Source organism: Teleopsis dalmanni, chromosome 2 (assembly GCF_002237135.1).
Source record: "Teleopsis dalmanni isolate 2A chromosome 2, ASM223713v2, whole genome shotgun sequence".
In the NCBI taxonomy this organism is placed as follows: domain Eukaryota; kingdom Metazoa; phylum Arthropoda; class Insecta; order Diptera; family Diopsidae; genus Teleopsis; species Teleopsis dalmanni.
In genome coordinates this window covers 37,864,401-37,892,328 of record NC_051847.1, presented here as the reverse complement: position 1 = coordinate 37,892,328, position 27,928 = coordinate 37,864,401, and the positions used below count along the sequence as shown (strand labels likewise).

Genomic DNA, 27,928 nt, shown 5'->3' with positions numbered 1-27,928 from the left:
TGAATAGTTATTACAGAAACTCTGATTTTCCTTTTGGCAGACATTTACAAATAATAAAAAAAAATGTATGTAAATTTCTTAAAAACAAAAATATGCTTAAAGATCTATAAACAAATATTAATAACAGATTCTTTTTACATTAAATTTATATTAAAAAATTTTATTAAAAAAAATTGTGAAATAATCTTTCCACTCATTTTAATAAAGGTTGTGAAAAAGTACTAATTAATTTCCAAAAAAATCACAATTTTATTCATAGTATATAATTGATCAATTTGTAACTTATTACATCAAAGCATAACAATAAATTATTATACACTTCACAAACATTATCTGACGTCACTTAATCTGACTATTAATAAAAGTATGATAATAATAACCAAAAAAAGAATCACTTCTTGCTTATCATTTTAAATAATTCTATAGCAAACGTGGAGTAAAATGGATGGATGTTATCTTAAATATATATATAATATGCATATATTTCAGTAATAGAAGTATAAAATATATATAATTAATTTTATATTTAATATTTATACAAATACACAAAATAAAAAAAAAAAATTTTTTTAAATTAATAACACGCAATAAGGCGCATATTCTTAATTCCAGCTTTTTAGCCAAATAAAAATTTACCTGCAGGTGGGTGTCCAGCAACAAGATTGGGTTGTTCATCAGCCATTTTTAATAGATTTTATTAAATACTAATCATTTAAAATTTAAAAAAAAAACAATTATATTAAATTAAATCAGAATATAATTTAAAAAAAAATATCCAATTACCTATTATTACGGTTCCTGTTAACTTTACTTAAAACTCTAAAATTAAGCAACTTATTCTCTGTATTTGGTTGACACGACTGCACTTTTGTTTCACTTTTCTCTTCGCACCTAAACTAATTTTTTTATTTTGCTTTTATGTTGTTCTATCAATGATTTTTAGTTGTTTCATATTTTTTATTGTTTTGTTTTAATCAGTTTTCCGGTTACGACGCAAATAAGAAGTATGAATAACAACAGAATAGCTAAAACTTTTTAATTTTTAAGCTTTTTCAATACTTTCTTAAATAACGTTGCCAGACTATTACAAAAACATCATGAAAATTTTATTAAGGTCCATAATAATGAAATAACTTGAATTATTAGCACATACAAATACTTCTTTAATAAATTTATTGTAGATTAATTTAATATTATTTATTTATTACTATTTATTACTTTATTATTGTATAAAATTAGACTACAAATTCATTAACAAGCCAGAAATGAAGTTCTCTCCTCTAATCCAACTCTACTATCGTCTAACCATGACCTTGTATAGAGATTCTTAATCAGTAATTACTACCTGTGCCAAAAACATTGTCCCTTCCTCCCATCGCTTGTTTTGCATTTTGGCATAGATATTTTAATTGTCTAAATATTAATCATTTCAATGTCTGTCTTTCTCTTGATTACTGGAATAGAGTTTTAGCTTTTTATCAGATGATTTATTTATAAACTCATTTTTGCTTTTTGTATCGTAAATTAACAATCTTAATGAGCAAAACTGTGTAAACGAAGCAAGTGTAAACTGGTATTACAGTCCAATTTGTGAAATATGTCCGTATTGTTTACCTAACAAGTGGTTTTACTGGATTCAAGTCTCACATTGTGGCTTAAGATACTTTCCACCTACCAAAAACAAAAGTAACTATATTACTTTCTATAATTATAACTAAATTTTTAAGTTTGCTTTAATAAATATACAGCTATTTCGATTTACTTCATAGATCAACTTCGTAGAAAATGACGTCAAAAATATTTAACATTATTATACATTAATTATAAATTATAAGTGTTAAATGCACGACTTAATGAAAATCAACTCGATGAAAATCAAACAACTTATTGTAAATTGGTCGTAATTACAATTAATTATTAATAATTAAATTTATGCAAGCTTCATTTCAAGATTTCAAAATACATGACTAATCGCAACAATAATTAAATTACTAATTTAATAATAAAAAATCATGATTAATATATGGAACTACTTTTAGATATATACTCTTATGTTCTGCGGTCAAAAACAAAATTCAGTTTACTTTAATTTGATTGATTATTCTAATTTAAAATTAAAACTACAGAAAGAAAGGAACTTTTAATTAGTACAGAAAATATTTATAATATTTTTCCAATTATTATATTATATGTAGTTAAATTTAGACAAACTATAAAAAAATTTTGCATTTAAGATACGACTCGCTGCTAAAATGTTTGTTTATTAAATTACAATAAATTAAATTAAGTAAAATTAATATAATTATATTAAAATAGAAAGCAATTTTTGGCTACCAGAGAATTTTTTAGATTTTCATAAAAAATTATACCGGCAAAAAACAATGCAAGAGACAACAAAATAGAACAAAGCAAAAACAATTTTATTGTTGCGGTTAAGTTACTAACGAATATCAGTAAAAGAGAATTGATAAAATCTTCAAAGTGACATGCAAAAAACAAGAATTTTGTAATTCATGCTTGTTAATTAAAATTAATTTAATTCATCAATAAGAACTCGCCTATTTTTTAATTCGATTGAAGAAATATTATTTGAATATAATGAAAAATACACAGGTAAAAACCAAAGACGAGTCAAAAAATAAAAAAGCAAGCATTTGGTGAATTGAAATGAATTACTTACATCACGAACTTTGAATGAAAAATGGATATTTTCTGTAAATTACACTTGTTTATATTGAGCAATATTTTTATCTTTGAATATTCTACATGTACCAAAGTACATTTCAATTTTTAAACGTGTACATAGAAGATATTGAAAGCGATACATTCATTTCAGGATTTTCCACCGCTTAAGAATGACAATCTTTTGCGAGCTGCACGTGGAGAACCTGTTGATCGTGTCCCAGTATGGGTCATGCGACAAGCTGGAAGATATCTGCCAGAGTTTCAAGAAGTACGTAAACAACATGATTTCTTCACAGTTTGTCGCACACCGGAGCTAGCATGCGAAGTGACAATGCAACCACTGCGACGTTTCGATTTGGATGCTTCAATTATATTTTCCGATATACTTGTAATACCGCAAGCATTTGGAATGACTGTTGAAATGCATGCTGGAGTGGTACGTGTAATAAGTTAAATAAATTTTATTTTGTATATTTTAACTGATATTACCACAGGGTCCAGTTTTTCCTGAACCGTTACAAACTCCAGCAGATTTAAGTAAATTAAAACCCGAAGGTGCCGTAGATCGATTGAGTTATGTAGGGGATGCAATAACTATGATGAGACATTTACTAGATGGTCGTGTACCATTGATAGGATTTACTGGTGCTCCTGTATGCTTAAAATATTTAAATTATAAATTTATTTTTGATAATTATTGTATATTAATTTCATATTAATAGTGGACTTTAATGGGTTATATGATTGAAGGTGGCGGTAGTAAAACAATGTCTAAAGCAAAAGCTTGGCTAACAGATTATCCAGAAGATACAAAAAAACTTCTTACCATGTTGACAACTGCTATTGTGGATTATTTAGAAATGCAAGTGAAAGCAGGTGCACAGCTTTTACAAGTATTTGAGTCGTCAGCAGAACATTTAACAAAGGAAGATTTTCTTAATATAGCTGTGCCTTATATAAAAGATATACATGATAAATTAACGCAACGCTTAACAAGTCAATCCATACCGTTAGTGCCTATGGTATATAAATGTATACAAAATATGTTAAATATTTTATTATAAGCATTTTTTTTATAGACATTGTTTGCTAAAGGAGCGGGACATTCTTTAAAAGAACAAGCTGCACTTGGTTACGATATTATAGGTCTAGACTGGACAGTAGATCCTGAAGAAGCACGTAAAGAAGTAGGACCTAATATAACATTACAAGGCAATCTTGATCCTCAAGATATGTACAAGACGCCGGAAGAAATACGCAGTTTGGTAACGGATATGGTACGTAAATTTGGCAAGACACGTTACATAGCAAATCTTGGTCATGGTATTACACCTCAAACACCAATTGTTAGCATGGAAGTTTTAGTTGATGCAGTACACAAAGCGTTGTAGTTGAAATAAAATCTTTTATTGGTATACTGGTATTTTAAATAAAATGATCGACTGTTTAATAAAATGTGTTTTTCTGGTACGTTAGGTAGTCATAACTGTAGAGATATGTATAAATAAAATTATCATAATTAAAATTTTTTAAATTTTGAATTATAGTTTTTTCAAGAATAAATAATACAAAAGAAAATATTTCCTTCATATTCATTACTGCTTAATGCTGAATAATTAAATATAAATGAAAATATAGAGGTGGCATTATGTTTTGTTAATTGATCGTTTATCATATTTCCTTTATTTAGATATATCTTCATACTTTATATGTATAAGATATATATCGTATACTTCCTAATTTAGCAATATAACTTTTCAATGAAAAGCAGCTATATTAATATCACATATTTAGTTTGATTAAATATTAACTCCTTTTACTTAATCGCTAAGTTTCATTTAGGAATAAAATATCTCAAATTGAAATTGCTAAATGCTTCGACGAAATTATTGTTCTCCCATTATATCACTGAATTAACTGTTGCTCATTTCTAAGTTTATCATATAGCACTATAGAGCTACCTAAACATACTAGAACAGTACCAATTACAACTTCTGCAATTAAAAATTAGTATTAATTAAAAATAATAAATTTAAAGTGTCAAAATAAAACGTACTTCTGCCTGGTATCTTTTCACCTAACAAATAACCAGTAATTGCTGTAAAAACGAAACTCAGTGAATTTGCTACTGGAACTGCTGCAGTTATGCTAGTGTCCTGTAATGTGTACACATATAATACGCTGCCGGCTTGATTAAGAAGGAACGGGACCCAGTATTTCAAACGCGTACTTATCATTCTTAACTCTAGCAATAAATTTTTCCATTTCGATCCGGTATTAATTTGTTCAATGCCTTGACTGCCCAAACGTATGAATGGATTTGTGGCACCCCATAAGAGACCAACAATTACCAAAAACACTAAATAATGATTATAAATTAGAAATATTTTGTTTATTTACAAAAAAGTTTTGCTTACAAATATTTAACATCTTTTTGTTTTGGTTTGTTAAATTTTGTTCTATGAACATTTATGTTGGCAACTCCAATTGAATTTTTATTGAAATGTTATTGCCAACCAAACAAATTAATAATGTATGCATTAAGACTTGTTCACATGGCCAAATTTTATGCAAAACTGTTGTGGAAGAAGTCTAAGATATAAGACAAATCAACTAAATTAAGTAAAAACGAATAGACATAAATCGATGTAAACGTAATTTTATTAGATAGACTCGATTTGCTAAAAAAATGTGCATACAACATATCATAATTTTATGATATATGATATGTTTAGTTTGAACGTATTATTCATTATATCGCAGCAAAATCGTTTTATTATGGATTAGGAATTTAATTTCAACTGGACTTTGTACAAATTACAAGACAGTCGTAGTTTTGGTTATGGAAAATCGAACGAACAAAATCACCATGAATTGTACTGTATGAAGAGATTACTTCATAGTAGCAATACGCAGCAATAAATACTATTGAAAAACATGTCTTATCTTATATTTTATAAACAAATATGTTTATTGTTATATTAATAAGACGTTGAACAAGAGTTTTTTATTTATAAACTTAAATATAAGTTTTGTTATTAATTAATTTCGTTAACTTTACTATTTCGAAAACAAGGATAAAATTATTTTAAATATAATTTGCAATACAGAATTCATACAAAAATTCATTTTTAACTTGACCGAACATCGAGAAAATCTGATATTTTTTATATACCGAAAAATTGTTATATAATTTAAATGTTATTTTCTCGAGAATATAATGAATAATAAAAAAAGCTGTCAATATTTAATAAATTTTCTCACATAGATGGCGCCTTAAGTTTGTTAAGAAAATGATACGAAGATGGCGTAAATATTTGACAGCTCACGTCAACCTCTTTTACGTCAGGCTTTCATTTCCGATAGGTTGGATTTCTTAAATATTATTTTATAAAATCTTAAAACATCACAGAATTTCCATTATATTGAATATAAAGTTGTTAAGTTTTATTTACTTAAAAGAATGCTCACTAATTTTATACTAAAATTTCTATCTGTAACTCTGAGCAAGTGTTGTGTTTTTAGTTTGCGAATATTGGGTAGATATACATGTAAAGAGAGCATAGTGGAAATTTTGTTTTAAATAACTTATTGTTTTAAGTTTTATCTATATAATTGTTAATTTTGTGTTATTTTTATTTCAGGATATTGAATAGCAGAACTGCAATTGAAAATTAAAGAAAATGGCCAAAACAAAGGGAGAAAAACGTAATAAGTCTGCTATCAATGAGGTAGTGACCCGCGAATGTACAATTCACTTGGCAAAGCGTGTCCACAATATTGGCTTCAAAAAGAGGGCACCACGCGCCATTAAGGAAATTCGTAAATTTGCTGAAAAAGAAATGGGCACAACTGATGTCAGAATTGATACTCGCCTAAACAAGCACATTTGGTCCAAGGGTATTCGGTAAGTTAAAATATATTTTGTTAATATTATGTATTTTGCTTAGATGGTAATTATTTTTCTTGTTTGTCTTTAGCTCTACACCATTCCGTGTACGTGTACGTTTGGCCCGCAGGAGAAACGACGATGAGGATTCACCTAACAAATTGTACACCTTGGTAACATATGTACCAGTTGCTTCATTCAAAACTCTGCAAACTGAAAATGTTGAATCCAGCGATGATTAAACATCGTGAATGTTTAGGATTTAATTAATTTTTAATAAAAATTACACTTTAATTGGAAAGTAAATTACAGTTTTCTTAAATAGTGTTAAAGTGCTGTGTGTATGTGAGTAGTTTGTGCCAGAAACACTTTTCTTATGGATGTATTTAATAACAAATACTTTAAAAAGTTTCTGTCCACGTTTAAACCATCTGTGATTGTTCAAAATACTTAATAATCTGAGGAGAAACAAATGTAGCTTTAAAGTTCTTCTTGAAAATTTTATTTTTTATTTTGAAATTGGAATCAAATAAGTAATGCTAACAATTAAAATTCGGGTGGATTTATACTAATTGAAATCAAGTTAACTAAAGAATACTAACCATATATAACAATTCTCCTTATTCTCTTACTATTATTGTATGTGTTCCCTAGTGTATCGATCTATAGCCATTGCCCTTTTGTGGGTAATATTTTGTTTCTTTCCAGAATATAATCGAACAAAATGAGTATAGATTTGTATTTTAGACTGTGACTGGTTGAATTATGTATAGGTTATATATTTTACTGGACTCCATTAAAAAATTGATAGTTAATAATAGAATTCAGCGTTTATTAATTTGTTGGTGTTAATAAATTAGAGTTGAATTATAATCAGCTTCCTAATGAGATAACTACATATAGAATATTTAATAGTCAGTGTAATACGTTTGGAAAATAATATTCCAGATATATTAAATAATATTACAGATATTTTAATATATTATAGACTTCGTAAACACAATGATCTGTTGTTTACTTTTATTAATTTGTAATACAAAAGTGTTCTACGGATGATTAAAGCTACTATAGGATCCAATTGTATCTAAACACCATGGCATTTCATTAAAATTTATTTAGTAGATTGTGTAAAATTTGGATTTGCATCAGTTGGTAGAACTTCCTTCCTTGTAAACTTGATATTTAGGCAGAAGTGGTGAGCGGAAATTTGTTGTCAATATTCATCTCTGACTTCGAAACTCAGAACTGTTTTTTGGACCTAAATATATGAATCGTTTAACTTGTTCCAGTTAAAGCTTTCAATAAGAATATAAGTTCTTCAGTTTTACCAACCCTTTAATACGAATCACAATATAAATTAGAAATATTCCGGCATGATACGGTAATTTTTCAAAAACTTAACTATTTCTAATATTAAGAAAGTAAATTAAATTAATTATTATTATTAATTGAGTTGAGTGACTTGAATAGTCTTAACTGGAGTTATAATAAATTTCAAAATTTATTTACAATTTGATATATTTACATTATGAATTATAAATAATATGAATTATTTATATACTACATAAAATATTTACAAATAAAGTATATACATAATTAAAGAATTCCAAACTTTGCTTCAATAATAGTTATATCATCTTTCCCGTATAATGCGATGAGATATTTCGGATCCAACGTAAATTGAATATTTTGCAGCTGTTTGGCTGGGTTTAACGTGTAAACACCAAGTACCGTCTTAAAACCAACGTCAACTTTATGTTGGTAAGCTATTAATGTTGGATTTGTAGCATTTCTAAGTACATATAAGATGAAATCATTCGATTCTTTGTTGTTCGAGAATAAAATTTGTTGTGGTTCCACACAATTTAACGATTGTAAATCAACAAAATTTGAACCATTGAATGATCTTAATTGGAAAATAATTTTTAGTGACAAAAATAAAAATACTACTAATGAATACTCACTTAAAAATGTTAATGGTACCTTCTCGTGAAGTGTTTGTTGTGTGTGGTTCTATAGCAGCTAAATAAAGCACATTATTGTGGGTGTCTTTTACAATTTGTTGTGAATTCATGACAGATATGTTTTGTATTAGGATCATGTCATCTTTAACGCTCCAAATTTCTATAGTCTCACTTAGCAGCAATGCGATCTTATCAATATTTAATTGTAAAATCTAAAGAAACATTATCATAAAATAAAATAAAAACATTAATTGGACACTCATTGTGGGTTTTATTAAAAAGTAACTTCAATTATTTTTATATTATAATATTATTAAAAATCTTACTTGTTTAACACCAGTTTTCTGTATGACTTCTTTGGTATAAATTTCTATTGCTCCATTGTCATCAATGGTTAAACAATTTATAAGCACTTCCTGAGTTTCGTCCCTGTAAATAGCAAAGCAAGTGTTCTCCGCCAGTGAGAGTGAGACTAAAGATTGTTTATTTTGCTTTAATAATTCCGTAAAATTATTCGATATTTTTATTTCTTTAATATTTTCATTTTGCACATAATCATGCATGGCAAACAGACAATCAGCGTCATGGAATCCCAAGCTCCACAGTTTATCCAGCTTATCCGCTTGAGGAAAGTCTGACAGCTCTGGAAGCAAATATTTTAAAAATTGTTTGTAGTTTTTGTTTTTAGCGGGACAAAGTGTAAAAAACAATAGAAAATAATTTGAAAGAGAATTGATAAATGACAGCAACAAAACTGATAAGAAAACAAAAACAAAATTGTTTTTATTTTTAAAGAAAATAAAAAAAAAATTTAAATTAAATTTAATAAAAAAGAAAAAATTGTGATAATGAAATTACAGCATTTGAAGAAAACAAATTATATTTTATTTTTGCTGCATATTTTGTTTTTGTGTTTGCAACAAATTCGAGCAGAACAAAAATTGCCGCTGGTAATAAATACATGGGCATTCGAGGAAGCTAATATTGCTGCTTGGGAAGCTTTACAAAATACAGGCAGACCAATTGATGCGGTCATTGCTGGTTGTGGAAAATGTGAAGAATTACAATGTCATGGCACTGTTGGTTATGGAGGCTCTCCAGATGAGAATGGTGAGACCACACTTGATGCAATGCTAATGGATGGCGAAACAATGAATATAGGTGCTGTAGCTGGTTTACGTCAAATAAAAAATGCTATTGGTGTGGCAAGAAACGTCTTGGAAAATACTCGTCACACTTTACTTGTCGGTGATTCAGCTAGCAATTTTGCTGAGATGATGGGTTTTCAACGTGAATCTTTGACAACACCAAACTCTAAAGCTATTTGGGAGGAATGGCGTAAGTCTAAATGTCAACCGAATTTTTGGCAAAATGTGCGACCAAATCCCAGTAAACAATGTGGTCCATATAAACCGCTACCTCTGATATTGGGAAATTTACATGATAGCCAGCGTTATGATTTGGAATTTGGTCCTTGGAATCATGATACGATTGGTATGATTGCTATAAATACTGAAGGCTCTATATATGCTGGTACTTCCACAAATGGTGCACGACATAAAATACCTGGTCGTGTAGGAGATTCTCCTATACCAGGTGCTGGTGCCTACGCTGATAATGAAGTAGGTGCTGCTGTTGCTACTGGCGACGGTGATGTGATGATGCGTTTTTTGCCCGCATTAATAGCTGTGGAGGGGCTTCGTATGGGTCGTAGTCCAGCTGAAGCGGCACAAAATGCAATTAATCGTATAGTACGTTACTATCCAGAATTTAGTGGTGCATTAGTAGTTACTGATCGTTATGGAAATTATTCTGCCGCATGTATGGGTATGGAAAAGTTTCCCTTTTCAATTGCAAATGGGGCACGAAATACTAGAGTGGAGTATAAAATATGTGCTGAAGAAACAATATATAGGAAGCATGAATTAAAGTGAGAATAATTAAGTTTTGAGTTATTACTGTTTATAATTTAATAAAATAAATATAATTTTACTTAAGAGCAATCAAATCTTGTATAGTTACTATAATCCAAACTGTGCATGATTTAGTTTCGTGTCATTTTTATGTATTAATTTAATTGTGGTTTAGAGGAATAATCTAACAGACAAGTTAAAGTATAATCTTATAATATAATAAGATTATACTTATATATTTATATTATGGCTTTGTAACCATGTTATGGTTATGAGGCCGTGACAGTGACAAGGCTACAGAGCTGGAGTTTTGAGCACAGAGAAAAAAATATACAGTATAATTACCCAATTATATTCTAACCCATGTATTGGTATTTGTAATTCCTTTCATGTTATTTGCCATATAGATCATGCAGATATAAATCCGCGGTTTATCACAACAATAAATTTAAAATTAATAGTTGAATTAACCTTTTCGAGAACCAATTTTCTATAGTACGCAATTCAGAGTAACTTTTTCAGTTGCCCTATATGTCGATTTCATTTGGGTCTCGAGATTCCGCGCTTTAAAGTTATAAACATTTAACATTAATAACACGAACAACTAAACGCAACATTTAGAGGCAACTAACATATAATTTCTGTTTTACACGTAAAAATATACAACTAAAGCCCGAAATAGGAAACGATATCGTCATATAACGTAGTTAAAAAAGTTACTCAGAATGGCATTTTTCTCCGAAATAGATATTCAAGTTAAACTTTTCAATTTATTATACACAAATTTATTCAGTTTTTACATAAATAAATTTTATAACAGATCTTGTTTAATTTCACTATTCTGAGCAACTTTATCTATTACGCTATATAGATTGATTGGCGATATACAGGGACTGAAAGTAATATATTTTTGCAACTTTTAGTTTTTTAGTATGTGGAAAGCATCGAAAGCCACAATGTGCGACTTGCATTTGTAATAAAACCACTGCTTAGGAAAGCAAAATTGATCAAATTTCAGATATTGGACCGTAATGGTGACCATACAGCTGTTTTTACTATTGCCAAATACCCATCATCAGTGGTCATGGAAATAATTCTTGTATTTAATTATTCGTAAATAATTTCTTGACACTACAAGTATCAGGAATCGAACTCGTGTCCTGCCAAATTTGAAGCTCAGAGTCAGCGCTCTCTTCTGAAGTTAATTTGCTATAAAAGTTCATTAACAAATTTACTTGCTGTGTTATATTAGAAGGAAATCATAAACTAGCTCTATGTTAGAATAATTGAATTAAAAATATTTTTTAATTTTTAACTGTTAAATTTCAATACTATTGTTTGCAGAGGCATTATTTATATATTCTTTCCTTTGAAATTTAATAACAAATCTGAAATTGGTCCACAGTCAAACCATGTTTAATACAAGATTCGGTAATAACAAATTTAATATTGTGATCTATTTATAACATCATTGCATTCATTACGATATATATCATAATAAATATATTTTTTTATAATAAATATTATATATTATGATAAAACTTCAGTTACACCGTTCAAAAAGAAAACGCATATCCTAACATATCTCAACCCTAAGTAGTATTATCAGTTTGCCTTATTTTAATAATTTTTTAAAATATATCAAAGTGTGAATCATTAATTAGATTTTTTAATATTTTATTACTCTAAAGATAATGGTCATTTTTACATGTGCAATGTTTCAGGGAATTGAATGAATTTTTCTTGATGTATTTTTACCTAAAGATATATATTTATTTCTGGTTTATTTTCATTATTTATATATAGATTTTTTAATTTTGAAATTGCATTAAATTTTTATTTTTAATATTTAATTTCTGTTACAATTTTCCCTCCAAAACTTTTGCTATTTCCTTTTATATAATATTCGTATGAGTGCAATGAATATATATCAATGTTTATCAAATGTTAATTATGTTGTTTCTGTTTATCTTTTGTGTTTCATTCTCAACATTCCGCGCGTCTGCATATACAAAAAGGCAATTCGAATGAATGTAAGAATTAACATTGCAAAGAAGAGTGGAAAGCGATTTGCGGAGTTTAACAATTCTTTTTAAAAAAGTTAGACTTTATTATTTTAATAAGTTCATTCAAAATTGTATAAATTTATTAGTTTATGTTAATTAATTAAAATTTTATTAAAATGCCAATACAACTTGACGTAATTCTAAAAGACATCTCGGAAGAAAAAGTTCTTCATCCAAATTATCCTACCCCTAGTAAAAAAGAAGTTGATGACGCTTGGGCGCGTGTTAGCAAAAAAAATGTTTTATCAGGTATATTTGCGATACTAAAATAAAACCCAATACGTAATATGATCGTATTTGACAAGTTTTTATATTATAAATAGTTTAATGTAGAAAGCATTAAATGGCGTTGCTTAATAATGTAAATATTAGAAAATAGATTTATGGAGTCTGTTTGAAATTACACAAAAAAACATTCCGTTAAAATTTAATTTTACATAAAACAATAATTTTTCTATTGATTATTGAATTAATTTTAATTTTATATATTTTTTATAGTACACGAAGCACGATCAATTTTTAAGGTTTTACAAAGGAAATATGAACAGGAAAGAGTCAAACCAACATCATCATGGAAATTATTTAAGATTATGGAAATCATACACACCAAAATTGAAGAAAAACCAGAAGAAAAACACGATGAGTAAGTTATGTTAAGTAAAGCAATTGTTAATTGTAAAGTAAGAAAGTAAGTAAGTAAATTAAGAATTCCTTGAAGAAAATCTCAGGGTTAAGCGATTACTACATTAGATTAGATATACTTATCTTCCAAAATTTTTTTTATTATAAAGTAGCCTCCTTGTAAGTTTGGCTTGAGTAGTAAACTGTACTCTGGCACTAGTAATCTTGACACGAAAAGTGAACGACGGTGGATCGTCTGTGTTGACAAGTGGCCCCAAAAACAGATCCGGTTACTTCTGTTACCATGTAGTTTTGTCTTTTTATTGTGATTACCACACATTTGATATAAATATATTATGATCGATCGTTTAGTATTTATTATGTGCTCACAATAATGTCCTAAGTAGGTCTAAATCGACAGACCCTTCAGTTACACAAAATTTTTTTTTGTTGTATAATTCTGCGTTTTCGAATCCGACAAAAAACAACGCAACCTTATATTATAAATTTATCTCCAATATTCAATTTTAGGGCATTATTTTTTCATATGCCTAATTGATTAAATTAATATTCCATTGGGTCATTTGTATGGCATCCTTTTTTAAATTAATTCTAATACTTTCTTAATGAGACCACTTAACAATAAAGTTGTCTTCAAGTTTTAGATTAGATAAAGTTAGATAATGTGACAGTCGGTTAATTAATTAATTAATATTCCATTGAGTAATTTGTATGGCATCCTTTTTTAAATAAATTCTAATACTTTCTTAATGAGACCACTTAACAATAAAGTTGTAAGATTTGGTTTATAAAAGAAGAAAATTCTACAAATATTATATAATATATTATATATGTTATTATGTTATTCATGTTATTGAATAATGACCTTAAGAATGAATTGTTTATAGATACTTGAATCATTTAAAAAAAATCAATTAATTATTGTTTCTTTCATATAATAGAGATCCAGGCACAGCTACAGAAGAGGACGAAGAATACGAAATGCTTGAAGTTCAAGAAGACGAAGAACAACCTGTAAATACATCACATAATACTGGTTCTAGTTCAGATAATGAAACGTCAAAGCATAAAGTAAATGATGGCAATAAATCCCCTGAGAAAGATGAAAAGCCACAAAGGAAATCTTCATCTTACACAACTAAATCGTTTTCTGTTACAAGTGCTCCAGCCAGCTCAAGCAATACAAATACAATATCTCAAACTGAAGAGAAAAAACTTTTAAATATAATGGCTTCATCGTCACCACGTCCTCCACTGTCACAAACAACAAATGTTACCGTAGCGGCCTTAAATAAAAAAGGTATAACCATGAAGAAAACTTCCGTAAGCTCTGCAGCTATATCAAAAGCCCAAACAACAACAACTGGTGTGCAAGTTAAAAATTCATCCGGTAGTTTACCATTTATAACATTACAAATTTTATTTGTTTATGTAATATTTACTCTTATTTTGTAGGCCGAATGGGTTTGCTTGAAGTTGGCAAGACGATTCAAATGCCAGAATCGTTAAAACGTAAATTATCACAAGAGCAGAATGCCATACAAGTGAAGAAGTTAAATCTAAATACAACGCAATCCACAAACATATCCCCATCATCCAAAACTGCGTCGCAAGCAACAAACCCGATAACATCGCAATATGTTCAAGTGAAACAGGAGCGTGAGGATACCGAACCACATAATATTAACCTTATAACTATACCAGCTAATCCATCACGTAATGATATTACGAATGGCTTGGTATCAGGTAATACACCCTGTTCATCAACTGCTGCTACAGTTGCAACATCAAGCAATGGATTTTCTTCACACTTAGAGGATATTGATTATAAAAATGATATTATATTTGATGTTGGTTCAGGTATAAATACAACTAATTTGACAAAAATAAATACAGCAAATCCTGCAGCTGAAATAATCAACTTTGGCAATTTTGACAATTCATTGCCGCCGACATTCTTTAAGAATCTCTGCAATTCATCACGGCACGAGGCTTTAGGATTGTATTTGGCCAATATTATGAACCGTATATCTGAACGTGCTGCTGCTAAATTGGAATTGGCAGTTTTGCGTTCAATCATTGATATACAAAGTGAGGAATTAGAGCAGTAAATTTTTATCCACATAAATTTATCTATTTATAAAAAAATTTATACTGTAACACGATTCAGTATAAAGCACATAAGCCGTACTCGTTTCATATTATTTGTAGCATTAACTTTTTGTTTTTAAGCATGAGCATCATGCGTTATGTTAAACATTTCCGTAACTATACATAAATTATACTTTTTTTTTTATTAATATAAATACAAAACTAGTATTGATTAATTGATTTTAAATAAAATTGAGATAAATTTATATACCGCTTATACATTAAATTAATGTGCATAGTTTAATCTAGACTCTAACTATAGGTGGACTAAGTAGGAGCTTACTAAGCTTTTAAGTTACTAAAACAACTTTCAAGAATCGTTGTGACACCATGGATGATGTGGTGTAAACCAGACCTGAAGAACTGCCTTAAAAGTAGAAGTCTGAAGCAGTTAGAGCGTATGAAGTACATCCCGTTGGTAAGGTGCTGCTATATCTCTAACTTTAAAAGTTCACAAATCTATCAGGTCATTTAGAAAAGGGGTGAGCATCAGAGATTTTAAACTTTCATATATCATCTAGCGTATGCATTACATCTCATTGGTAAGGCGCGGTCACACAATTTAATAAAGTAAAAGGAAACCATTCCGACAAGTCCATACGGCTATATCTTTAACTTTATAAGATGATAAGTCTGTCAGATCATTTAGAAAGGGAGCATCAAAGATTTAAAATAGTTCAATGATGAGCACTAACACGTAAAGTGACGTTCAGTTTCCATCTCATCTGCGGAGTCACAACCCCGACAATAAGCGTTATAAGAAAGACTAAGTCTTATTTTATGTCTTCGTTATATATCTGTACTGAGTTGGTTCCACTTTACTTGAAGCAGCTGACTGGTGTGAATTTTGACCAAGGAAGTTCTGTGATCTGAACAAACTTTCTCTTCCAGGGCTGTCACTGTTAACCCCAAGTATTTATAATTAGTCGCTGGTTTACCTATTGCAAAAATAATACTTATATCCGAAAAGTCAATACCAGAGCGCAACGTGACTGCTTCAGTACGTTTGTTTCCATAATAGTTATACAAATTGCTTCTGTGAACAGAAATCAATATAATTTGAGTACCTACCACTCTAGTTAATTCGTTGAGAGAAGCACGGTATTTGCAAACCATAAAAAAAATAGCTGTAAAGCACACTTGATGTATAATTGTAGCTGGGCTGTCCTAGAAAATTGCGAATCTTAATCTTATTTCTTTATGTTAGTTGCTGGCAGGCAAAGACACTTCGGCCAATTGTGGTAAGGTTCCTGACCCTCGATTTAGGTTCCTCAATATATCTCTGTATATATTTTTTTCAATTCTGACCTTTTCTTATTTTCTTTCCCCAATATAATTGGCCTTTGTTCTTTTTTCCCCTCGACATAGTAAGTCAACTGACGGTATGATATCTTCTCCCCGGAGCAGGTGGGGGATACCAAAACTTATAACAATACGATATAATAAACATACATTTTTACTTTTACTTACGATTTTCGTGTATAAACTTTTGGAATTCTGCATTCCAGCGATAAAATTGCATAGCACTTTTATTATTTTGACTGCCAACAGCTATAACATGTGTTAGAGATTCATTATATTGTAGAGTAATTGGAATAATTGTAGTAGCGTTGCTTGACCATAAAACTTGTCGAAGTTTGAAATGATGGAAGGCATTATATTGAACTGTAAATAAAACAAAACAGGGATTTTTTTATTTTTGTAGATTAAATTGCTCTAACTGATAAAAGCGTTGAAAGAATGCGCGCATGAAGTTTAAGAGTGTAAATCAGAGAAAATTTTCTTTGGTGTGAACGCATAGCAAAATTGACATAATTTCTAAGAACACAAAAAATGAGAGCAGCAAAGAATAAATATTTTTACACTTACACAAAAAAATTGTGATTCAAAAGCTTTACAAAATTTGTAATGCAAAGAAAGCGATTTGAAAATGTTGCAGTCGTTATATTCTGTTTAGGCCGTGAGAGTTAAAATTATATAATATATCGCTTATATAGTTTACTTTAGTATCATACATTAATTCGATTTAAAATGAATTGTGTATATTAATTTCAAATTAAGCTCAAATTGTTTATTATAATACACAACTTAGGATTTTAGTTATCTTTCAAAAACGCTAAGTTCTTACCTATTATAGTTTGTTTTAATTTGTTTATATGTTTTTCGATAATAGTTAAATTATCACATATAAAATTGTTTTGGAAATTTTTATTTGGGTTTTCAATATCACGTTTCCACTTTGCTAGTTTTAGAAAATCTTCCTCAACATTGTATGATTCATTTACATCCATATTATGCTTTATGTTCCCTTTGTCTGTATTTCTAACGCCTTCAATTATATAATCGCCTTCTATTTTTATAGAATCAGCAATCCAATTTGCAATATTTACATCATTAATTGTACTTGTAGGACTAATATAAATGTTTTCAATAATTATGGATTCCGTATGTTTTGGTGCCACAACAATATTTATAGGTTCATCATGTCGTACAACATCATCAATTAAATTCAAATTGTTTATTTCAACATTATTTAAATTACCGAGTACATTTACTTCTTTTATTTTCCATTCACCGCTTATATAGTGTGGACCAGTAGTTTTCACTGCATTTGAGACTAATTCATTAAAATCAAATTGCGTTTGACTAAAATACAGTAAAAAATACATATTAAATTAAATTTGTATGTAAGGTCCTCATTAAATTTTTTAGAATTTTTATATTAGTTAAATAAGTACTTAAACTAAACAATATTATTAGATGCATAGTGTAAATGCGCAATTATAAAATTATGAATTTCATAAATATTAAGTCTGTTTAATTATATATGGCAACTCCAACAACGGCTGACATTTAAGTGACATGTTTTTATTGTTACAAAGAAGTGAAGTAATGTGGCTGCAGTAATAAATAAATTTACTTGCAATATACAAAATGTAGATGACTTTAAAATACTTATTCTAAATTTAATATAAAATTTTTAACTTTTTCGAAATCGATACAGGTAAGAATTTTTATTTTATTGCTGAAAGTAATGACCTCCGTTTGCGCCAAGTCAGCTGTATTTTTTTTTGCATTAGTAATGTTTACAATACATCTCAAACTGTTCAAGGTTTAATAAAATAGAGATTTGAATATCATTTCAGAATTGTTATATATTTTATAATTAAAATAATAAATATATAATCAATTTAATGTAAGAATGTTATGATGTTAAAAAAATATCTTCGTTATTGTAATAAGAAGCAAGTTTTGATAATTTAATATTTAAATTTAATCATTTAATAAAGTTTAATAATTAGAATATAATTAAAATTTTTTTTCTATTTCAGTTCAGTGGAGTTTTTATTTTTGAAGTTATATATAAAACAAAACTATAAAGGAAAAATATTTTAAACGTAAGTAATAGACATAAATAAATTAAAATTATAAAAAAGTTAATACCATATAAATTTTTTACAGTATTGTTATACGATCTTACTAAATAAATTCTTTATTTTTTCGTGAAAATATTTTTGTAAGGAATTTTTTTTTTGTTTGAGATATCAAAAATTAGGACTTCCTTGCCTATATTTACAGAATTTACCACGTATTGTATTTTATTATAACATGGAACCTGTATAGTTGCTTCATCCGTCAAAACCCTAACCAATAACAGTAACAAATGTACAGTAACAAATGTATGGTACACGGATGGTATCCGTAATAAGTCAATTTGAAAGCCTAGCTTTAGATTATGTGCCACAATAATCGCACCTTGTCAAGTGTTACTGAAGGCAGAAGATCATATTAAACGCGAATTGACAAGACAAATCAGATAAAACTGTAATATACTTAGCACTATCTAATCTCAGAGTAACCACTAAGCGCACGGGGCGATACGCAGATCTTAGATCAGTCATTGAATAATCACGAACCTTATGAGGAATACATAAATTAGTCAGTGAGATGAGTGGGATTGTGCAGAAACCCCACAGCTATCAAAGAGTAAAAGTGCCCAGATGCACTAACTCGGAAAAGGTTCAACATAACAATACCATAGAAACTAATAATCCCGTTTACAGTTTAACATACGTAACATATTCACTTTTTACAATCAGAAGATTTAGAGAGTAATTAATTTATAACACCATTTAGAAATGTTCATTTCAAGTAGAATTCTTATAGAATGATAAAAAAACTTGGAATCTGTTATTGCTTGTATTCATTATAGCTAACAAAAGTTCTTTTAATTTATAACTGCATCAACTCAACACAGTGAGTTGACCAAATCCATAAGTTTTTGACAGAAACTATTGTTTTCTTTAAATTTTTGTTGCAAATAAATTAGATATTAAACTAATAGTATTATGCTGAAGGCGGGTGGTTAACAGCGACAGAGTGTTTGTGTTAGGAACGTAACTGAATTAAACTTTGATAAAATAGGAGGCTATATATTATTAGTTGGGGCAAGTGGTGACGTTGATTGTGATTTCAATTAGCTCTTTCATACGAGGTCGATAGTACATCTTCTTAATCAACCGTCTAATTCGTTGTTTGTGTAGGCAATTAAACAGTACATGTGGTTTAAGAATCTTTATGGGTCGTTACTGTTCGAGAAGGGTGGTCAGTTAAGCTTCTCTTCTGACTACCAGGACAAGCACAGAGGAAATAGGAAAGAGTTCCATTTACTTCTGACTGGTTGCAGCTGTGATAATAAATGTTACAAAAAATTTCTATTTTCGCCACTTACTCACCAATAGCATAGTAATAACTAATGACTGCTTCAGTCTAGAGACATTATTTTTATTCCTGTTTATTAGAGATAATGTACCTTTTAATATGTATTCAAGTTTAATATTGTAATCTTTTTACACGTTCCAAGGCTTTAAAAACAGTTATTTATTCGAACTTGATTTTAGAATCATTTAGGGACATGAAAACCGGTTCTGCAAAAGCCTTTCGCATGATAGGTTATTTCCTTGTCTATTCATCAGCTTTTCTTTTTACCTTAATATTCTGTTTACAGCCTTTTTCGTTTGCCCCAATATTCTGATGTACCGGATCTACGATAAGAAGATCAACCGCAGAAGTATTGGTTAGACTCTTTGTTCTGTTTTGTTCAGACCATTCGATAATATAAAAAATTGTTTTAATATGTATAGCCAACTATTAATATTCTATTTGACTTTATAAATGCGAACACTTTCGTTTGCAAAATTCAAAATGAGTTGGGGGACACGTACAGAGTTTTTCATGTTTAGTGTCTCGTAATAGGCTATATATTCTATTAATTTTACAGATAATAAAGAATCATTTTGGGATTAGATATAGAAATTGGATTTGATTGGATTTGGGAAAGCATGTAGCAAATAAATCTACAGATCTAGATAAAGTTAAATTGGAGTGACAGCATGCATCAAAGCTCGCTAAGACATCAATGACCTGTACCACGAATTTGTAAACTTATAGAATCAAAAAGTATATTAACTTATTTTAAAAAAATTTACTATTTATGCTCTATCATAGCAGATTATTATGCAGCTACACTTACCTTTCAGTGTCAGTAATTAATCCATATACTTGTAGTTCATCAGCTTCCAAAACATCCTCAAAAATGACATCATTATTAAAGATGAATTTTGTCGTTATTTCTTGCGGTTTACTTAAACTGAAATAGTTGTCTTTCAGCCAGTTCAGATTAATATTATTTAAAGTACCCTTTAAAAAAAATATTTATTTCATAATTATATTTTTTTATATGTATATATTGTAAATAAACCTTAAAGTCCAATAAACCCTCAAAGACGGCATGTTCAATAACTACGCGTTGCTTTAATTCGACATCATCATTGAGCTGCCAAACTGTATCTAAGAGCTCTTCGATATCGTGACCATTTAGTGTTTGATAGTATGGTGCATATGTGAATGTAGCGTTTTCCACATGTAAAGTTTCATAACTTTCATCATCAAGAAAACGTTCTAGTGCAGGTATATCTATATCATTTATTATAGTGGTGTTATAGATTTTTCCCTTAACTAAAAGATTCTTCTCTATAACAATAGGCTCACGTAGTATTTGTGGACTTTGCGAATGACGAAAGAGTATATCATCTGGTACACGTAAGCCATTCATGGTCTGTGTGTATAATGCACCAGCTATTTGTACTGGTTCAACTAAATGTGTTGAAGGAAAAAGAGATATAAGCGTGCGTTCTAAATATTGAAATAGAACTTACGAAATACGACATCATTTATATGCTCAGTTCGATTAATCCAATAAGTGTTTTTTATGAAATCATCAATTTTATAACCATTTAATTTCCCAGACAGAAGTACACCTTTCATAGCAGTTACTCCAGCAAATGTTTGTGGTGCTGTAAAAGTTTGATCACCATATTTCTGCAACCAACAGCGGCCGAAGTCGGCGGCGGATATGTCATTTAACTTGCCATAGAAACTTAAATTCCGGACTTTCATGTTATGATTGAATCTATAATTACCGACGTATTTAATGTTGCCATAAAGTTGCGCCAATTTGCGTTCGATTTCGCTTACTGGCATGCCGTTAATGGAAGTGTTGAGCTTTAGATTTTTGACATATATGGTACCAGGGAATTTTTGTTTATTTTGTAAAATGTCGGCAATTGGTAATTGCTTTGCTTTTTGCTGAAATAGGCGAGATAAGGATTCGTTAAAAATATTTCCATTTCCGTCCAAATTTTCTGTTTTCACAATTTTTGCATGTAAATATTTAGCAGTTAATTCGCCATTGATGTGTTGATCGCCGGATTTAGTTAGAAATGTTGCTAAGTCCTTGTCACCGAGAGTAATTTTATCAGCAATAATACTTTAATGAAAATAATTGAAGATAACACATTTGAAATAGTTATTAATAGTTCCTAATTGCTTACCCTTGTGCTATTACTTTGCTAAAATGCATGGGAACCTTGATAGTCTGGTTAGTATTCTTTAGTAGCAGTTCGTGTTCTAATTCCTGTACATTTATACCATTAAGATATTTTAAATCGGTAAAACCTCGAATGTCTAAAGAATTATTAAACATTTTTTCTCCAGTTACCAATTGCACTTCATCTGTATTTATTTTTACTAAATCCTGTAGATCTTGGCCATTAACAAAGCTTACAATGGAATTATTTGCGATAATGGGTTGTTCAAATTTTATATTCACATTCTCCAAATTATCCACACGTATACCATTTTTCATTATTTTTTTAGTTGAGTGTTTAGTTGTATTTCCAAAAATAATATCAGTCACATTTAATAGTTTAGAAATGTTTACATCCCCGATTATTGTATAATTACCCGTTAGTGTTAATTCTTCATCTATGGTTTTAGTTGGTGATATTGATTCGAAATATGGGCCCTCCATTTTTCCCTATATAAAAGTAATTATTAATAAACAATATAAAACTATTTACGTACATTGGTAAATAAAATCGGAATATCCATAACAAACCTTATGAACTAATATTCAAACCAAACTTATTACACGGGTGCAGAGCAACAAAATAAACTATAAAACCTTAAGATATTTCATAACTCTGCATGGATTATACTCTTTTTAGTAGTTAAGAAATGAAGATACCTATATATAAAAGTCTAAGAGCCATGTTATGCAGACAGTCATGGTCAGGTCAAACATAAAACTGAAATTTTTATTGTAAATTAAAAGATTGAGGATATGAAAAAGAGAGGAAAATTCGATTAAAATGTTGTCACGGTAACGAGACGTTATGTGTCGCGTCATGTTGGTCCAACACTGATGCACATTAATAAATGTCAAAATTGCCTCTATTAGGATTAAATATATGTTATTGTAACCCGCCGGAATCTGCTTGTGTGATTACTTTGGGGGATATTGAACGGTATTCGTAGTCTGGATCGACGAGTGGTTCCGAGACGTAAACCCGGTCGTTCTTGGCACCAGTAAATATTTATCTTTTTGCGTCGATATGTAAGTAACTAACTTTTAAATTTAAGCACCCACATAAAACATACCAATATAGAGGTAAAGGTAGGAAATTGACAATCGTGATATGACTCTTCGTAAAACATGTCTTTTGATCATGACCAAAAAGAGCCAAAAATTTCAGTCCCTATTCATAATTTTATTGTATGTTTCTCTTTTAAGTAGCCCTGCTCAAATTATTCATAGATATTTTGTCTGTATATTGGTGAACAGAATCGAGAGTATGAAAAAACACTGTAACCAAAGCAAAAATTTATTCGAAACGATTCAGTCTTCGTTTACTCGGGGAGGTATAATACCTTTGGAGATTGTTTCTGATTACATTTGCTCTTATTCCTTCTTTAGTATGTAATAGGAGATAATTTTGCATTAAACGACCTATTCCCCACGTTAATCAATATCAACTTAAATAAAACGTTGTACATATTATCTGTTTAAAATACAAGCATTAGCGTCACAGGTGTACCACATTTTTGGAAGTTCTGGTCTAAAATTACATGTGATTTTATACAACAGTAACTTAAAAGAACTGCAATTAGTCAGTACGAATTCGGTCCCAATTAATACGTTCATGGACCTGGTCATATTCTAAGAAGCGGAACTTGTTTGGATGTTTTACATTTTGTGAGTAGCAGAAAACGGAGATATAGTAGATATAGTACCGGATGCTCGTATAATAAGTACATATATTTATCTATATAGAATTATACTTACTGATATTATAATAGATTCCAAAACTTTGATATCTTTAAATGTTTTTAGCCCTTCCACAATTTGTGTTTCATTAGATTTTTTCAATAGCACATCGAATTTATTTTTATATACATGTATATTGTTTAGACGTTCATTAATTATCACATTTTTTGCAGATATCGGTGCAGCAAATTCTATATCCTGATTAATCACATAATTGCCTTCTTTAATTGATACCAATTTTCTCAAATTGTGGTCATTAACGTGATTGTTTATAACCTCAACATTTTTAGTCACCAGTGTGCCTATTGTAGCGGGTCCTTTTATGATCTGTGCGCCAGTACGTTTTAAGGTATTGTTTACTATATCTTCCCAAGAATATTCATTCAAATTTCCGCTTATTTGCAGTTCATCCACATTTATTTCATCGAACTCATCATCGTTTAAACTAGTAAGTTTGTCTGTATTCATAGTAAGCTTATCATCATCATAATTTGGGGTCTTAATTTTACCAGTCACATATGTCTCGTTAGCAGTTATAGATTCAAATATTGGATTCGCTACCTCTATGCCATTAATGTTTTTGGATGTAATCTTATTTTGTACTATAAGGGTTTTCACATATACATTATCAAGATTAACTATTTCTTCAGATTTTTCCGGATTTTCTGTGTGTACTTCACGTTTTCGTTGTTGTTTGGGTTCTAATTGAGATGCTAGTGTATTTAATGCTTGATTTGCATAACTGAGTGCTTTCAAATAATTTTTATTTATACCCAATGGAGGATAAGAAAGCTTGAAAATAATTAAAATAAAACTTATATTGAGAAATTTTTAATATTAGATCAAATTATTTTAATGAATTATATTACTAAAGCAGTAAGGAATTTGTTGTTGAATTTTACATTTTTTTAATTTTTAAAATAAATGTTACATACCGTTTTAGTCTCCACGGTGTTTATATTGGCCTGTTTTATATCGTCTACATTCATTTTCAATCGACCTATTATCTTCAGTTTTTCCTACAAATGATATTGATAATCTTTATTTATTAATCCTTTATATATTTTCCTTTTTTTTTTTTAAATACATTATATTGGACCATAAGTAGAATATATATATCATAGAATTTTCTTCATGGAGTTTATAAATGATTGTACGTTCTCCATATATCTTAGTTATTTTCTAAAAAAAATTTGTAATTGTTAATTGTTTACGTTTTCTCTTTTGGTAAGAGCCTTAAGTATTGATCAGACTATTTGAAGCTTCATTTTGATTCTTGCTTAAAAATCATATGGAGAATTGCTGCTATACTTATTAGTATAGAAGAATACGAAAAAATGAAAAATAGAGCATATCGGTTGCTCGAGAAAATTTCGAAAATTTAAAGTTTTTGATGCAAATATTCCAATTCCAATCCGATTAAATTTAACTAGCTCGAACATTGTTGAACTTGATCGAAAAGTTTAATAGAAAGCATTAATAGAACTAACAATAGTGCGGTCTTATATATAATAATAATAAGATGTGTATCTGGTGTAGTGAGAGGAGGAACAATAAACAAAACAGTTTAGATATTCTATTTATGAGAAATATATATGTTATGTAGAGAAAGTAAAAGATATTAGATGAGAGAATTAGATAAGAGAAGTTAGAAAGATATTAGTTTAGGCTCAGACATATATCAGCCTTATATCATGAAGTTTAAATATACTTTAAATAATTGGTAATATTAAATTTTATAGCTAAACTTACTTCTGCATCTTGTTTTAGTTTTTCAACATCGATACTTTGCAAACGTTCGAAAGTATTTTTTGCCCAATCAATAATTTCCTGCCTTAAAGTGTTCGCATGTTCCTCTTGCTTAAAAATAGGTTTGAATATATTTGTTTCATTGGCAGCCATAAGCTCATTTGCTATAACTAAATTAATTAAAATCAAAATTATTAACTCTTTTGAAGTTTTTGACACTATAATAATATATTACCCAAATAACTATCTCCATTCTCTATAAAGACACGCATCTGTGAAACGCCTTTGCCTAAAGCACCTTCTGTATATTGTGTATCTGATTCTTCAAACTTCCAATCGTTAAAATTGAATATTTTGGTGTCTTGATTACTAGAAGCTACCAACAACAAGAATTTTTCCTCATCAGAGTTCTAAAGATATATAGAATATATATTCATCGGATTAATTTCAAGACATTTAAAATTCAGATATTTGCATTCTACCTGCATTGGTAAAAATTTTTCCACTGCATAAAATAATAACTGCTGATATGGTATAAATTGTCCTTTATCTAAAACATAGAATATGGAATTTGCTTCAAAATCTTTCTCACCGCCCTTAGTTTGTGTAGCACCTATGGAATTACCAAAAACCAAAAAATGCTGATTTTTCACCTCGTTTATAGGCACACTAAAGTATTTGACATCGACAGCACCATTTGTTTTTATTTTTTGAAATAGTTCGAATTTTCGTTTTTCGCGTGAAAATTTATAAATTTCGGAATATGTTTTTGTTTTGCCATGTTGGTTCGCGTAATTAGCTACAGCGACATAACTTTCATAATCAATTGAAAATGGTTCAAGATGACGTGCATTACTGCATGGTATGCGACCCATTTTATTAAATGTAGTTCCAGACCATTTATAATATGGACAATTCTGATTAGGTGCCGTATTGGAATTTTCAAATGATTGTAGTAAAAATAGTTCATTTCCAGTTGTACGTAAATATATATTGACTAGATTGGGTGTAGCAAAATATTGAACAGCACGCATACGATTGCCACTAATTTGATATATTGGTGATGCGTCCCTAGCATATTCAACTGATTTCGTTATGTTGAATGCCAGTGCTACATATGCTTTATCATCAAAAGTTTTGCAATCCATTGCTATAGCCAGCGGTGTTGACAAATCCACTATTTTTGTATAGCTGCCATTCTATAAGATTGGAACATTATATTTGGAATAAAAGTTTTTGTTACCCGTGCAGTTCCCCCGTTCTTGTGGAAGTCTGTTTGATTTGCTTCCTTAAAAACGATGGAAATTGTACAGAATTTATCAGTATTACTTTGTCGTAAATGACGACTAAAAGTAGATCCAGTTCTAATATCACAATCTCTTTACTTTGCTAGTTACTACTTTTGGATGGTACTTACGTTCATACGAAAAACGACAAAATTTCGTACACCTTTGGCAATTTGTAGGGCAGCTGCATACTTAGTATCTTCTATTTTCATAATACATATGTCTAAAGGGAACATTACTGGTACAGATTCTACTTTTTCAAAGCCATTAAAAGAAAAAGCAGCTAATGAGAATAAAAATTTTTTAAGTAATATTAAATAAGTATTTTTGAAAAATTATTAAAAACTTTTAATTCATTATTATCTAAATACATACATACAGATATACATGTACACATATAACTTCGAGTTGTACGAATAATTTCAAGTTGTTCGAATAACTATGAGTTGTTCGAATAACTTTGATTTGTTCGAATAACTTCGATATGTTCGAATAACTTTGATATGTTCGAATAACTTTGATTTGTTCGAATAACTTCAATTTATTCGAATAACTTCGATATGTTCGAATAACTTCGAGTGGCTCGAATAACATATTAAGTATCTAAAGTTAGTTTATATAAAATTATATATTGAGTTTAAAAAAAATAATGAGGTAAACAAAGTTGAGTTAGATTAATCATTTATTAGTTAGAATATCGATATTGATCAGAAAATAAAAATAAAAAATGTCATTATCAAGAAAATGTTCAAATTATTTGGTTTTTTCTCATCGGCTTACTGCTTGTTTCTAGTGCTTATAATCAGTCTGTTGAGTAATTGTTATGGAAAACTTCTCTAGATTTAATTACATTTGGAAAGATATTTTGATTCAATTATTGAAATAGGAACTTAAAATTAATTTTAATAATACAAC

General features: G+C 29.2%; 7 protein-coding genes across 8 annotated transcripts; 4 read left to right on the top strand and 3 right to left on the bottom strand.

Annotated features, from left to right (window-relative positions):
- Positions 1 to 2,399: 2,399 nt before the first annotated feature.
- Positions 2,400 to 4,132, top strand: LOC119677481 (uroporphyrinogen decarboxylase). 2 transcript variants are annotated; one of them, XM_038088843.1, is made up of 5 exons: positions 2,400 to 2,613; positions 2,837 to 3,121; positions 3,180 to 3,338; positions 3,408 to 3,707; positions 3,765 to 4,132. In XM_038088843.1, exons 1-5 carry the CDS (start codon positions 2,599 to 2,601, stop codon positions 4,074 to 4,076), a joined length of 1,071 nt encoding a protein of 356 aa, XP_037944771.1. In that variant the 5' UTR covers positions 2,400 to 2,598; the 3' UTR covers positions 4,077 to 4,132. The 2 variants fall into 2 exon arrangements, with proteins under 2 accessions (XP_037944771.1, XP_037944770.1); XM_038088842.1 differs by lacking the exon at positions 2,400 to 2,613 and adding an exon at positions 2,641 to 2,776.
- Positions 4,133 to 4,331: 199 nt separating this feature from the next.
- Positions 4,332 to 5,121, bottom strand: LOC119677480 (transmembrane protein 234 homolog). Its single transcript, XM_038088841.1, has 3 exons — positions 5,103 to 5,121; positions 4,742 to 5,044; positions 4,332 to 4,679 (listed from the first exon to the last, which is right to left on the bottom strand). The coding sequence occupies exons 1-3, from the start codon at positions 5,113 to 5,115 to the stop codon at positions 4,591 to 4,593; spliced, it is 405 nt and encodes a 134-aa protein (XP_037944769.1). The 5' UTR covers positions 5,116 to 5,121; the 3' UTR covers positions 4,332 to 4,590.
- Positions 5,122 to 5,946: 825 nt separating this feature from the next.
- Positions 5,947 to 6,880, top strand: LOC119677479 (60S ribosomal protein L31). Its single transcript, XM_038088840.1, has 3 exons — positions 5,947 to 6,051; positions 6,330 to 6,592; positions 6,666 to 6,880. Exons 2-3 carry the CDS (start codon positions 6,369 to 6,371, stop codon positions 6,814 to 6,816), a joined length of 375 nt encoding a protein of 124 aa, XP_037944768.1. The 5' UTR covers positions 5,947 to 6,051; positions 6,330 to 6,368; the 3' UTR covers positions 6,817 to 6,880.
- Positions 6,881 to 8,170: 1,290 nt separating this feature from the next.
- Positions 8,171 to 9,160, bottom strand: LOC119674334. Its single transcript, XM_038085468.1, has 3 exons — positions 8,865 to 9,160; positions 8,539 to 8,750; positions 8,171 to 8,480 (listed from the first exon to the last, which is right to left on the bottom strand). The coding sequence occupies exons 1-3, from the start codon at positions 9,099 to 9,101 to the stop codon at positions 8,171 to 8,173; spliced, it is 759 nt and encodes a 252-aa protein (XP_037941396.1). The 5' UTR covers positions 9,102 to 9,160.
- Positions 9,161 to 9,386: 226 nt separating this feature from the next.
- Positions 9,387 to 10,535, top strand: LOC119674333 (putative N(4)-(beta-N-acetylglucosaminyl)-L-asparaginase GD10667). The gene has a single exon (XM_038085467.1). The coding sequence runs from the start codon at positions 9,387 to 9,389 to the stop codon at positions 10,470 to 10,472; it is 1,086 nt and encodes a 361-aa protein (XP_037941395.1). The 3' UTR covers positions 10,473 to 10,535.
- Positions 10,536 to 12,481: 1,946 nt separating this feature from the next.
- Positions 12,482 to 15,429, top strand: LOC119677478 (flocculation protein FLO11). Its single transcript, XM_038088839.1, has 4 exons — positions 12,482 to 12,766; positions 13,016 to 13,160; positions 14,101 to 14,549; positions 14,615 to 15,429. The coding sequence occupies exons 1-4, from the start codon at positions 12,634 to 12,636 to the stop codon at positions 15,268 to 15,270; spliced, it is 1,383 nt and encodes a 460-aa protein (XP_037944767.1). The 5' UTR covers positions 12,482 to 12,633; the 3' UTR covers positions 15,271 to 15,429.
- Positions 15,430 to 16,772: 1,343 nt separating this feature from the next.
- Positions 16,773 to 27,296, bottom strand: LOC119674331 (the record flags this gene model as incomplete). Its single annotated transcript, XM_038085466.1, is given in 12 exon segments — positions 16,773 to 16,975; positions 17,439 to 17,956; positions 20,844 to 21,010; positions 21,072 to 21,466; positions 21,529 to 22,139; positions 22,204 to 22,688; positions 23,997 to 24,770; positions 24,914 to 24,997; positions 25,731 to 25,897; positions 25,963 to 26,137; positions 26,210 to 26,926; positions 27,145 to 27,296. Coding segments are annotated over 12 exon segments (4,448 nt in total), but the record flags the coding sequence as incomplete, so codon positions are not given.
- Positions 27,297 to 27,928: the final 632 nt, after the last annotated feature.

Bases quoted from the DNA above. Each gene is read 5' to 3' on its own strand.
- LOC119677480 (XM_038088841.1), bottom strand. The intron at 4,680-4,741 runs GTACGTTTTATT...TTTTAATTGCAG, and splicing joins TGAAAAGATACCAGGCAGAA to AAGTTGTAATTGGTACTGTT.
- LOC119674333 (XM_038085467.1), top strand. From the start codon at position 9,387: ATGAAATTACAGCATTTGAAGAAAACAAATTATATTTTATTTTTGCTG.
- LOC119674334 (XM_038085468.1), bottom strand. From the start codon at position 9,101: ATGCATGATTATGTGCAAAATGAAAATATTAAAGAAATAAAAATATCG. The intron at 8,751-8,864 runs GTAAGATTTTTA...ATGTTTCTTTAG, and splicing joins AGAAAACTGGTGTTAAACAA to ATTTTACAATTAAATATTGA. The intron at 8,481-8,538 runs GTGAGTATTCAT...TTTCCAATTAAG, and splicing joins GGTACCATTAACATTTTTAA to ATCATTCAATGGTTCAAATT.
- LOC119677479 (XM_038088840.1), top strand. From the start codon at position 6,369: ATGGCCAAAACAAAGGGAGAAAAACGTAATAAGTCTGCTATCAATGAG. The intron at 6,593-6,665 runs GTAAGTTAAAAT...GTTTGTCTTTAG, and splicing joins ATTTGGTCCAAGGGTATTCG to CTCTACACCATTCCGTGTAC.
- LOC119677481 (XM_038088842.1), top strand. From the start codon at position 2,702: ATGGATATTTTCTGTAAATTACACTTGTTTATATTGAGCAATATTTTT. The intron at 2,777-2,836 runs GTACATTTCAAT...CATTCATTTCAG, and splicing joins AATATTCTACATGTACCAAA to GATTTTCCACCGCTTAAGAA. The intron at 3,122-3,179 runs GTACGTGTAATA...ATATTACCACAG, and splicing joins TTGAAATGCATGCTGGAGTG to GGTCCAGTTTTTCCTGAACC.
- LOC119677478 (XM_038088839.1), top strand. From the start codon at position 12,634: ATGCCAATACAACTTGACGTAATTCTAAAAGACATCTCGGAAGAAAAA. The intron at 12,767-13,015 runs GTATATTTGCGA...TATTTTTTATAG, and splicing joins CAAAAAAAATGTTTTATCAG to TACACGAAGCACGATCAATT. The intron at 14,550-14,614 runs GTAGTTTACCAT...CTTATTTTGTAG, and splicing joins GCAAGTTAAAAATTCATCCG to GCCGAATGGGTTTGCTTGAA.